The sequence below is a fragment of the Amblyomma americanum genome, chromosome 3 (genome assembly GCF_052857255.1).
Source record: "Amblyomma americanum isolate KBUSLIRL-KWMA chromosome 3, ASM5285725v1, whole genome shotgun sequence".
NCBI classification, from domain to species: Eukaryota; Metazoa; Arthropoda; class Arachnida; order Ixodida; family Ixodidae; genus Amblyomma; species Amblyomma americanum.
Window position 1 is genome coordinate 195,928,292 of NC_135499.1, and position 13,353 is coordinate 195,941,644.

Consider the following 13,353-nt stretch of genomic DNA (forward strand, 5'->3'; position numbering starts at 1 on the left):
CAGCCCTTTCCTTGGAATAGAATCACCATATTTTGCTTGTAGTTGAATAACTGATGTGCAACCTCTGCCATACACTGCCACGTCATCGCATCGGGTGAGGGCGAAATATCTCGTTCCATGTTCTCGTTCTGTATCTATAGGGCGCTCGGCTACTGATCCGGAGTACCCGGGTTCGAATCCTACCGCGGCGGCCGCGTTTCGATGGAGGCGAAACGCAAAGGCGCCCGTGTGCTGTGCGATGTCAGTGCACGTTAAAAATCCCCAGGTGGTCTAAATTATTCCGGAGCTCTCCACTACGGCACCTCTTTCTTCCTTTATTCTTTCAGTCCCTGCTTTATCCCTTCCCTTGCGGCACGGTTGAGGTGTCCATCGAGAAGCGAGACCGTTACTGCGCCATTTCCTTTCCTCAAAAAACCACTAATTTCTCATCCGTCAACCCCTCTGCATTAATAATAATAATAATAATAATAGGTTTCTGGGGAAAGGAAATGGCGCAGTATCTGTCTCATATATCTTTGGACACCTGAACCGCGCCGTAAGGGAAGGTATAAAGGAGGGAGTGAAAGAAGAAAGGAAGAAGGAGGTGCCGTAGTGGAGGTCTCCGGAATAATTTCGACCACCTGGGGATCTTTAACGTGCACTGACATCGCACAGCACACGGGCGCCTTAGCGTTTTTCCTCCATAAAAACGCAGCCGCCGCGGTCGGGTTCGAACCCGGGACCCTCTCCATTCCCCATTTAACTCCCTGAAACTACGTAATTCACTTTTGCAGCAGCCCTCAAGTTTTTGCAAACCTCAGGTCAGCCTGAGTTACGATTCTGTGGCCTACTGCTCTGCGTTGGCGGAGAAGGGAAGGAGGAGGGTTATGGTGAGTGGCCATGAGGACAGATGAGAGGTGCGAATATAAACAAACACAAGGCCACAGCAGCGAGTCAGGATCGGTAATTGTTAGGAAGCAAAGAAACGCTCTAAATGTCTGGATAGCTTCAATACAGCGGACAAAGTTCTCTTTGTACTCTGCCCCATCCACAATACCTACCCATTCGTTTCATGCCCGCAATAAATTTGTTTTCTACAGCATACACACAGTCATTTTTTTTTTACTTGACGAAGAAAGAAGACGTAAAAATTCACACACTGCTTCGTTGGTGTTGCAAAGCCTATACCAGCATCCGGTTTTAGAGCACCCCGTTGGGATGAAAGAAAAAAGTTTACGTGAATGCCATAGGCTGCGAGTAAGGTCGCTTATCAAATACTCACCACAACACTGCCATCATGCGACACGTCAAGAGACAAGCCCAGCGTCATGTTGTCCTTCAGGTCACGGTAGCGCATTGTTTCAATCGGATCTTCGTGGTAGTCATTGCCTGAAACGATTCGTCGTGCACCCATTGTTTTACATTGAATCGTATCGGTCACACGCAGCTGACGTATAAACCATATCGTTTCTAATCGATGCATGTGAATATATGACGGCACACCACGACGAGGTTAGCTTTGTTTTCGACGCGCTGTGACAAAGAAACAAGGAACATGAATCACTGATAAAAACCCGTACAAAATGATACGCGCCAAACACGACTTTTTTGGCGCCAATAACTCGCGCTACGCTCTGACCAACGCGCACGCGCCCACTTACGAGCTGACAAGGCTGCGAGCGTCACGCGCATTGCTAAGCACCGCCTGCTCACCCGTGGCGTCCACAAGCAACTCGGAGCAGGGCCGGTTCTCTTGGAGCAGCGAGCACCGGTACAGCACGCCAGGCTCGTAGATGCCTCGCCATTGGCTAAGGGTCGAGTTTGCTCGGATGGCACCCACCAGGGCCCTGTTGCAGGGCGGGAAAAGGGGTAAAAAAAATTGTTGAAGCCATCGTCTTCTTTCAAGGCGCACAACAATGCAACTTTTTTTTGTCTTTCAGCAGCAAAAAAAAAAAAAACACGAGTTTCTCTTTCTGCCTAAACTAAACTGAAAATCAATGAGTATTCATCGTGCTGAGATCCACAGGAACGTTTTAAAGATACGTGTTGCAAAAGAGGAGCTCTGAACAGCCTAAATCTGCATCTTATCCAAAGTGTCAAATTTCGTACGCTTGACTAAGACACCAAATTTAGATTTAGATACGTATTCAGCAGATGTACTCATGTGAACGAGAGTATCTTCGACGGAAGTCCGTCTGTTTGGAGGTTGACAAAGACACACGTCTCGGGACCAACTCGGTCCGTTCTTCAGCGGCGACTGAGAGGCGAGCGAGTGCAAAAACATTGTCACCCTCCCGGCAGACAAGGGAAGTTCAACAGTGGTTCTCGACCGACAAGATTACGAACAAAAAGTCAAAACACTTCTCGACGGCCCAGCCTACGAAAAATTAGGAATCAGACTTCTCAATTTCAGTCCAAAATGAACTTTTGGCGAGAGTCACCTTGAATCAAAACGTCTTCTGCCTATAGGCTTGATCGGCTGCCATGGCTCGGCACCGGCATTTTACGAACTCCCAAAAATTCACAAACCTGGTGTTCCGCTGCGCCCCATCATCGTCTTCTTCACCTCACCGTTTCAAGCCCTTTCGGCCTACGTCCATCGAGTCCTCTCCCCTCTGACAGGCAACACGTCAACGCACGTATGCAACTCTAGCCACTTTGTCGAACGTCTTTACCACGCACAGCTGGAAGCGGACGGGTGCATGATACCACTCGACATGACTTGCTCTTTATCAGCGTTTTTGCGCCCATCGCTGTCGCCCCAGCGAAAAACAGTCCTCGATGCGTACGCTAACCTAGGCGCCAGGACAAGCATGAACTCGGATGAACTCTGCCGGCTCTTGGAGTTTTGCCTTAATAGTACATCTTTCTCCTTCAAAGGGGAATTTTACAAACAAACCAGTGGGACTGCCAAGGGCGCTGCGACTTCGGTGTCTGCTGCCAACTTGACGATGGAGACTATTCGAGAAAAAAGCAACACTGCAGTCAGTTCAAGAAAAACTATAAGTTTTCATTCTCTACATTAACGCCTGCTTCTCATCCTAAAGATGCCAGATGTGGAAAACTTCCTTGCACACCTGAATTCGGTCGATCCCTCTATCCAATTCACAACAGAACAAGAAAAGGACAACGCCTTGTCATTCCTTGACGTCCTTATAAGAAGGCAAGGGAAGACCTAAATTTCGGTGTGTATAGGAAGCTGCCTCATGTTTAAATTTTAATTCCAATCACCCCGTTAACCACAAGGCATCCGTCATCTCCACTGCTCTGATGAGAGCCAAGTCCACTTGGTCCTCTGAAGCCGAGAGAAAAAACGGAAGAAGCTACCGTGTTCGCCGATCTGCACGATAATGGCTACACACGTGTCTTCATTCAACGCGTTTCCGAAGACAGGGAGGCCAGAAATCACCGATGCAAGGAAGCTCACCCGCATTGTGTTTCCATATGTGAGCAGTGTCAACGAGGCGCTGGAATGCGTTCTACGAAAACACAACTACGTGGCTCACAAACCTGTTTCAACGATCAGCCGCTTTCTACCACTGCCCAAAGACCACGCCTCCCCCCCCCCCCCTTAAAAAAAAAAAAAAAACAGCCGGTCGTTGTCCACACAACTCCATGCTTCGAGTTCCCTGCCTCATGCATCGGCGAGACAAAAAACCTTAACCGCAGAATCAGGCAACACAAAAATGACGTCCGTTTAATTAACTCAGACATCAACCCCTCGCAGAGAACTGCGAGCGATCCGACCACGAAATCACCTGCGAAGTAAGCGTACGGAAACAGGACTCCGGGAACGCACCCCTCTGTGTATGCTAATGGCCTTCGCCTTGTGATAAAAAAGGGAAAGCGAAGGCCGCTCCCTGATGCTGCTTGCTCGCCTCTGTCACCCCCGAAGAATGAACTGAGTTGGTCCCGAAACGTTGGGCTTAAGATAAATCAGTGGTTGGTGTGAGTATTTCTCAACTTTCATGTAGTCATGTAAATACATAGCCGAAGACGTTACTTGTTTTCGAAGGAATAGACGCCAATTTCGCAGATCATAAAAACAACAGCAGCAACAAAAAAATATTCGGGTATCAGATCTGATGCTGCAGAAATTCTTGCCTGCTTTCAGGCGAACACCCAGGCTCTAATATACATTTTCATTGGCGTTCACGTGCAAAGCACGTTCGCTCAGGTCTGGGTGGGATATAGAGGGTTTGAGGACACAAACACGGATGTACTCAAATCGGACAGGGTAGCGTAGACGACACTGAGCGACGCCGCTGGAAACACATTACCTGCCTGTGCCAAGGGCACGGGACAGAAAAAATTGCGGCCAAATACGGCTACGGCTTCTAGCCACAGGTTGCTCTTCCCGAGCTACCAGTCATTAATTTAACTGCCACAGTGGGCAGTTAGCTCACTATCCGGTGGGCAGGTTGTGACGACGCCGCAAGTTCACGTGACCTAGGTGGCGTACCTGCCACCTAGGTCGCCCACAGCGCCGACCGGATCGACATTCTGGGCGACTGGGCCTTTAACGCGTTAAAACCACTTTACCAAAAGAAAATCGAAATAAAAAGGCGGAGTCCTCACTTTGTTCTACAAATCAGGTCGTAAGTCAGAGTTACACCTTCCCGAGTTCACGTCGTCCCACTGTAAACACTCCTGGCGACACAGTGATGTTACAACGGATGTCGCGTTGCGAGCGGCTATGCAGTCGATATATGCGTATTCTATGCAGCATAAATTTGTGAAGCCAACAGAACCGCAAGCACCGAGGAAAAGGAAAGGGAAGGAGGGTAGTGGTGGCGGTGGTGGGGGGGGGGGGCGGAAGCAGGGGAGGATTATGGTTCTTCCAGTGCTCTGTTTCGCCGAAGCGTGTCGTACGCGTGTGCCGAAAGGCGTGCTGGTGAACGCGCCTCTCACAATCCGGCCTGGATGGGCGTTGCGTGTTCCGGCGCTTTTCAGCGGATGCGAAAGACGGCACTGCCGCATTGGCGTGGGATTTCTTTGTGTCTGATCCTGAGAGAAGGTTTTATCTCGCCGCCAAATTCTTCTCTGTTATTCAAATGCAAAGCGAGTAGCAAATGTAGCGAAAAAGTTTCGTTCGTGATGCAACCGCCGCTTCGATTTCTATTCAATTCGTAGCATTTAAAAAAATGCACACACATACTCGAAAAGCTTGGTGATACCTCTGCAAAAATGCATTACCAGCAACTGGCAACGGAAGCTTCTATAATCTATCAGGGTCGTCGAGCCAGCCTCATTCCAATATCATTAATAATTATTTGATTAAGGCTATCTTCTTTTTCTACCACTACTCTTTCCTCTTCTTCATTCTCTCAAGCTCACCTCTATAACACGGGCAGCCTCCTGCCTACGCAGTCATGCATGCACTGGACGCTTTTGAAGACATGGGCGCAGTTTACTGTTATCCACTGAGCCTGGACCTATCCAGCTGGGCTCTGCAGTGCCGAACCAAATGTGTTGGGGCGAAAACCTGACGTTGAAGCACAGTATGCATGTCTGCGTAAAAGCTCCTAGAATATGGTGAATGATTCACCCTCCTCCATTATAGACTCTCACTGATTTATAAAATGTTACCAGAGAATGAAGACAGCAAATTTTTAGAAATTGCGTTCTTTCGACTATAAGGCAGCTTCAAAAAGAAGCAGCAGCATCGAAATTCTGTAACCAGTAGGCGGACAAAATCGACCTCTAAAGTTGCAGAGAACGCGAAATTGTTGCGCCGTTTATGTATTTCTGAAAAAAGCAGTTTTCAATATGAAGCTACAGCACAAACAGAATAAAATAAAAAAAAATCATAACAGGCCGTTTTTACAACTTTGACAAGGCTAATTGGTATTTGCTACCGACTTTAAGCTACACGGTAGAAGAAGAAAATACTGTAATGTCTGGAAGTGTACCTATTTTCCGCCATATCAGAATTAAGAAAACATCTAGAGCTTAAAATCACCATGCTTCCAACGCTCACTCGATTTGTCTTTTTAAGTGCGAGAAGTTTCATCTCTTCCTTCAGTGGCTGCCCAACAATGGCTCTCACATCTCCGTTCCAGTTGGCTCCTGCAGGTTGAGGCGCATTTCCAGCGATCCCCTCACCCTGGAGCTTCGCAGCCGCGCATTGCCTGCCACCTCCGCGATGCCTGAGACCGCCAGCCAACCTGCATCACCGCTTCCCTTGGCTGTCATCTGTTCTCGCGCGTCCAAAAAAATACCACGCGGGCATGTGCGTGTATCAGTACGCCGTAGACCATGGATAAGTATATGTACTTAAAACGCTAAGGCGCCCGTGTAATGTGCGATGTCAGTGCACGTTAAAGATCCCCAGGTGGTAGGAATTATTCCGGAGCCCTCCACTACAGCACCTCTCTCTTCCTTTCTTCTTTCACTCCCTCCTTTATCCCTTCCCTTATGGCGCGGTTCAGGTGTCCAACGATATATGAGACAGATACTGCGCCATTTCCTTTCTCAAAAAACCAATTATCAAGACCATGGATAAGAATGCCCCAATCTTTGGACGGCTTGCCACGACTTCGAAGCTGCCAATTTTATTTTCATTTCGCCGTTCTCGTGTATTTACTAGATGAGTATGACGAAAAGCTTCCACTTAGAACTGGAGGAATAGAAAGCGGTGCCCTTTCGCTACACGACCTCAACCAAACGTTAAGTTAACAAAAAGGACGATGGGATGAAGGTCCTAAGGAAAGGCTAGATGAAACGGTGACTCACTCAATCACTGTGGACACCTGAACTGCACCATGAGGGAAGGGATGGAGGAGGAAGTGAAAGGAGGTAGAGGGAAATTTGGGCTCAAATCAGGGTTTTTTCGCGTGCTTGGATTAAAGTTGTAACAGAAAAAACGGCACTACAGCGAAATTCCGCCACTCACGCAGCAAAACTTTGCCCAGTGCAGAAGCTACGCACCAGCGATGTTACGAGCACTAGCGAACAAGAACTGAGGAAGCGAATAATGTAAGACAAATACGTCCTCAGCTTACAGGGCTTGATATGACTGCGAATTAACAGACATGCATATAAACCACATTCAATGCTGGTATATGTTTTAGCCATTCGAGTGGATGTACTTGTGGGACTGTGCACTTTGTACAGCTGTTGATTGGTAGTCATACACAGGATATGGGCGAACGTTGCAAGGAAGCTCCTTCCACTCCAGATCCCTGTAAAAAGAGCGAGAACTTGTAGAATGTGTACAGTGTGCAGATGCTGATTGGCAGGCATACACACGTCCCTTGCGAGGACACGAAAAACAGCCGACATTCGGAACATCTCCCAGCCAGTGCCACTAAGCCTAGCGGCCTATCACGTTCAGTTCTACTCCCACTCGGTCACTGACTTTATTACGTCACGGGTGATGTCAACGCGGCATTTTTGATGTTCATATCTATGCGCCACGTCGTGGCATCCACGAGAACTAGAAGCGATTGTCCCGCAATCTTGGTAATGAACGCTCCCTTACGAAAATGGTCTATAGACAGTCTATAGTCTTCTTATAGACTTTATTGCCTTCTTGTAGATGCTTCTTTACGTATGCGATGTGCGGTTGCTGTTAGGTAGGCATACACAGGACATATACGAACGCTGCAAAGAAGCCTCTTCCGCTCCATAATCGGGTATAAAAAGGACGTGAAAGAGGGCGGAAAAGCGCCGTGCACTCCCACTGGGTGTCGACGCTCGCTCATCGCCCGGCTTTTGAAATCGCGGCTCAAGGGTGGGGCGCGTTTCCTCTCTGCCCCCCCCCCCCCCCCCCTTGTGTATGTATACGATACACGACGAACTGGGCGGGGGCGTTACAAGTCGGACAGCGGGACGACGACTGCTAACCGACTCATGCGCGTGCGGTCGCAGCGTGTTCACTTGCGTGGGGCCCTTACACCTTTCTCTTCTTTTATTTATTACTTCTTTCTTTGCTGCAGGGTGCGCCACGGCATCTCGAACTTACGCACTACACCCGTACACCCCTCCCACCCCACGCCTCTCATTTCACTCGCTCCTTATCGGGGCAGCGCTGTTCAGAGTGCTGTGTGCTCTCCCGGCGATGTGTCGGGCTGCCATTAGGTCACAGTCGTGAGCGCGTCCTGTGCACGCGAGAGATACATGTCCCAACTTTCAGTCGACGCCCGCTACAGTAACCCGGTGCACCCCAGTAACGCGCCGTCTTTTGCGATATTTGTCAGGAGGGCAACTGCCGTTGCCTTCGGCGTTGCTGGCGCTGTAGATTTCGTAGCCATTCAAGCGTCGTATACGTTTGGCACTACTTTGGTTGCGGGCAACGACTTTCTTTATTCTTTGTTTCCGCCCCTTATTTTGTCAGTCAGTTCGCCTGAACACCGACAGGGTCGCTGTCCTTCTAACTGAAGTTAAGATAGGCCACAATTAGTGTCGGTTTCGGAAAGCTTTTAGAAGGGACAACTTAGCGGCCGCCTGGTAGCCTTTGGCACTTGGTGCGGCAAGCTGGGTAACAGCGAGGGCGGAGCCAAAAGGCTGCGTGAGCGATTACTTATCTTAAAGAAACAACTGCTCGTCTGTAAAGCACAGATTAGTAATTTGAAAAGTTTTTGCCATTTTATTATTGTCACAAGCAGCAAAATTAGTGCAGCCCACGTAATTGCGATGACGTCCTGAACTAAAACGCACTAAATGCTGTATATAACTCAGCACTCACTAGCGCAAAAGCAGGGAACGTGTAGCTAACTTAAGCGAAAGATGAACTCAAGTTCAGCTTTCTCGGGCAAAAATTGTGAAAATTAAAAATTGTGAGAAACTTTTATGGAAATATCGAAGGTAATGGTCCATTATTCTGATATGTAGAAAAATCTTTCCATCGATCGCATCGAACAGTTAAGGCTGCAATAGAAAATCAATGGGGAACGCTTTGACGATAGCAAAAACGTGAATAGAAAAAAAAAACAACCACAATTCGGAGTACCCCGGTTCGAACCCGACCGCGGCGGCCGCGTTTCGATGGAGGCGAAACGCAAAGGCGCCCGTGTGCTGTGCGGTTTCAGTGCGCGTTAAAGATCCCCAGGTGGTCGAAATTATTCCGGGGCCCTCCACTACGGCACCTCTTTCTTCCTTTACTTCCTTCACTGCCTCCTTTATCCCTCCCCTTACGGCGCGGTTCAGGTGTCCGCCGAGATGTGAGACAGATGCTGCACCATTTCCTTTCCCCAACAACCAATTAAAATAAAAACTACAAGCCGTCGGGTGATCTGCGGATATATATTAATTGTTATAGTGAAATCTTACAGTATATGATAAAATTGCGTTCATAAAAAGTTTCTCGCTGAAAAATGCTTTTGCCCAGAATTGCTGAGTATGTCACTCTTCGCTTATCGCAGGCAGTACGGCCGCACTGACCCCCTGGCAGTAGAAATCTGCCTACTGGGACTCCTCCACTCCTCAGAAGCTGTTTCGTTTCCATGTTCAGCGCCTATTGCTGAAGATACGTTGCAACGAGATGAATAACTAAATGGAGCTCCGAGGCTTTCCTTTGTCTCATCTCAGATAAGTTTCTTTGTATTCTTAGAGTTTCTAAGTGTGTATTTGTGTTTGTTGCGAAAACGTATGGCCTAAAATCATTAAATTAGACGTATAGTACAGGACAGCAAAATACACGGAACGTCGGCTCGTGCCACCGACTCGCCCAAAATCGACATCTAATCTGCAGTTCTTTTGGTGCTTCAGACAACCGCCGTTGAATAATTTCTTCACATGCGATGGAATGGTATCAGAAAGACTTCGAGCGTTCGCGCTTTCTTCTAACAACCATCTCTAGTTTTCTTTCACAAATTTCTCTAGAGGGAAACTGTATTTAACATTGCATAATGTTTTTAGAAGAAAAGGCTGCTTTTGTGTGCTCTAAGGATATGCGACTTCAAATGAAAATGCAGCCCTTGAATGAACAATTGTGTCACTATAATTGCGTAATGATGGCTCAGTTGCTATGGCGCTCGGCTGCTGACCCGAAAGACGCGGGTTCGACCCCGACCGCGGCGGTCGCATTTCGATGGAGGCGAAATGCTAGAGACCAGTGCGTGTACTGTGCGATATCAGTGCGCGTTAAAAAACCCCAGATGGTCGAAATTTCCGGAGCCCTTCACTATGACATCCCTCATAGGTTGAGCCACTTTGGGAAGTTAAACCCCCGTAAACCAAAATTTCGTAATGGTCCAGATAATTATTCACCGGACTGTAGCAACCATACTGTTAAACAATTGTGCTTGATAAAAAAGCCGCTTTCGCCCGTCCATTCCACCTACTTTTTGCCCCTGCTGCCAGTCACTTGTTCGCACTTCAGCGTAAGTGTTTCACACATACGTGAATGAGAACCGCATAGAAAGTGAAGGCACGAGATCAAATCATTTCGGGACCCGTCAAGCAACACGTTTCATTTACGTAGTCTGAATATAAATAAAATGCAGCAGTCAACACATCTGATTTACATTACTATATACTTTGCATATGCCTGGCGAGGCATACGATTGCATCTTCATCACTGCCCTCAACATCTCATTTATGCCATGTTAATAATGTCCAAGCAATAACTTCGCAGGGCTACTGCTTTTTCCGCCTTGGTTCTAAAATAAATGTAGGAATTACATGTTATAGGTCTGACAGGTCTCCAAAACACAACAATGTTTAGTTTGGCGACATTTTCTGTAGAAACGGGAACTCTAGTCTTTTGCTGAATGTATTTAGTTTTAACGTGTTTTAGGACACACAGAAATTAACTGTAATGGTGTTGACGTACACATCGGCTTCAAGGAGTCCAACGGGATGCTATTGTGGGAGATATGAGTTTGTTTAGTTTGATTGGCACTTGCACGCCGCGGAAACTTAGCAGGGAAGATAGCTGTATTGCTTCGCATTTCGCACAGAGTGGCTACCTGTTACGAAAGGAAGAGAATCTATAATTTTATTCAACTTTTACGCGGCCAGTTGCCTTGCTTTGTTGACCGTGAACACAAAGTAACGTCCGTATAGGCGTACGTGCAAAAAAGTTCGTGACTACAGGCGGTTCACATCAACTGTCGCTTGGATTCCGGCATCATGGACTTTAACGAGATGTTGGTAGATATTGAGACATACATGAAGCAGCGGGAAGCATGAATACATTTTACACCTCTTATGTCAGTACTTCAATTTATAACTGCTTGTAGAGGTAGCGTTGGCAGCGTCAGTGCTAGCGAAGTATCGGTTTCCTGATAAGACCTTTCTTTGGCCGTAGTTTGTGCTTTAAAAGGTACAGAATGAGAAATACAAAAAACTGTTGGCGAATTGGAAACATCGATGCGACGGTCTACTCCGATGTTCACTTGACTTAGAAAATTTCAAGTAGCAAGTTTTTCATGAAACTTCGGAGTACACAATTAGTCTAAATATAGCTACGCTTTTATTCGGGTAGCTTTGCGGAGATTGAGATTCGTAAGAACTTGTCTGAACGCATTCCTCCTATCAGGTTACGCGAGGTTGTAGTGGCAACTTCTGAGAATAACAACGAGAGTACAGGTCAGGTAGAACAATGCTCAAAACAAAATGTCGCATGAACGGAAGAAAAAAAAAACTGAACGGAAGTGGACCGTAGCGCTGACAAAATTGTCTGAGCATCCAACTCGCGTGCGAGAGCTGCATGTTTCGATCCCCAGTGCCGCTGGATACTCACCGGTTTCGAAAAGAGTACGAGCTTTCTCCTGGCCTGGTGCCCGGCTTCTCTAGGTAAAATTCTTGGAAAATGCATCTCTGATCACAACTTTTGTAGATAGAAAACACCTTGTGTCATGACTCATGGGCTCTTTGGCCAAGCTGCCCTCATACCAGGCACGTATCCACATGAAGTCCCAAGGCCCCGTCCTTTACAAAAAATTACCTTGGGCCCTCCCCGAAAAAAACAAAAAAACTTCGGGTTGCGTGCCTGTCTCTTACCATTAAATTTCATAGCCTGAATTGAAGCTGTTTGCACCTCAGAAGAGATCGGGAATGAGGAAAGTCTCAGCAAGTGGTACCAACTCAGTAATATATCCTTGATAGCCGCTGCACAGCAAAGTACAACTACAACTACTAGAAACTAAACCATCCCAACTCGTCCACCCAATAGCTCTTCCGGGCGCCTGGATGGACCGCGTTGCTTTGTTAGCGGTTGAATAGACCTGGCAGCGAAAGTACCTGGTGTGATGGGTGGGCGGGAGGTGGCTGCGCTTAGAACAATGGAAAAGGCTGACAGCTCTGCGTCAGCGTGTATACTCACTGCATGCCATGTCTTTCACCCGAATGTAGCGCCACGGAGTATCCAAAGTGGCTTCCAGAGTCCCCCTTCAGCACTATGGGAAACTGAGTGTCCAGATTGAAAGCGGAGACCCGCGAAGCGTACGTCGTCCATATGATGACCAGGAACACCCACGAGATCATTGCCGGCGTCGGGGCGAAGACCATCGCGGCGGCAGATGCCACTGGTCGTAAACCCGGGCGGTGGCAGTGGCGGCAGACCGGAGGTGTCAGTCCCGTTGGCGGAACCACGGCTGCACAGCCAGGCTCGGCGCCGCTCTGTCTACGACCGCTGCGGAGCAAGACCACCTCGGCGACGTGTGGCCGCGTCGGCAACCCCCCGCTGATTCTGAGCCTGCCGATCGCGGCTGGCTCCGTGAATAAAGAAGCAAAGGGCGCGATAATCAGCGCGCGCTTCCTCGGGGCAAAACATCCGCCGCTCGCCGGCATCCGGCGGCGTGGCTGGCGGTGGCGGCGGAACGTCCCTACCCTGCCCGGCGACCGCACGTGCTCGACGCCACTCCGAGGCGGCGCTGAAAGAACGAGTGACAACCAGAGGCGACGACGGCTGCGGCAACGCCTCGCACGCGTTGCCTCTCTCTCTCTCACTTTTCCGAGCTTGAAGCGAGATGATCAGTGAACGGGAGAGCGCTTCCGAAGCCTCTGGGAGAGCGGCGGGAAAGCTGCCGTGGAGCGCGAGCCTTTCACGTGGCTCGTTTGCATTCTTCGCGCCGGTCGCGTTGCTGGCGCTTCGTCTCGTTGCCGCGGTGAGAAGGCGCGCGTAGTCTTTCTCGTGTCTGCGCGTTCCGCAGTCGCTGGAATCAGGTGGCTTGAGTCAACTTCCCGGTGACGCCGCGGCGGACAAACGGTGTCCTTGGGCGAGCGGCAGCGTTTCGTGGAGGCGAAAGCAGAGCCGAGTCGGACAGGTGCGAGCGCGAAGCCAACCGCGCAGAGCGCGTATGCTGGTTTCTCAGTGAGTAAGCGGCCGTTGCTTGCCACGCGAGTCTATATTGCCACACGTCTGTAGGGCCGCGCCGGAGTGTTTATTCCGCCGAGTCGGCTTCTGGAACAAGCGAGTGGCCTATA

General features: G+C 48.8%; 1 protein-coding gene across 2 annotated transcripts in view; it reads right to left on the minus strand.

The window, feature by feature from the left end:
• LOC144125799 (integrin alpha-9-like) overlaps window positions 1-13,108 on the minus strand; it is a 44,679-nt gene extending 31,571 nt beyond the window's left edge. Inside the window, exons 1-3 of one of the 2 annotated variants that reach the window (XM_077659507.1) lie at window positions 12,251-13,108; window positions 1,693-1,826; window positions 1,262-1,368 (exon numbers count right to left, since the gene is read on the minus strand). In XM_077659507.1, the coding sequence (XP_077515633.1) occupies window positions 1,262-1,368; window positions 1,693-1,826; window positions 12,251-12,717 (708 nt within the window). In that variant the 5' untranslated portion in view covers window positions 12,718-13,108. The remainder of the gene's footprint in view (window positions 1-1,261; window positions 1,369-1,692; window positions 1,827-12,250) is intronic. The other variant, XM_077659508.1, reaches the window with a different exon arrangement.
• Window positions 13,109-13,353: the final 245 nt, after the last annotated feature.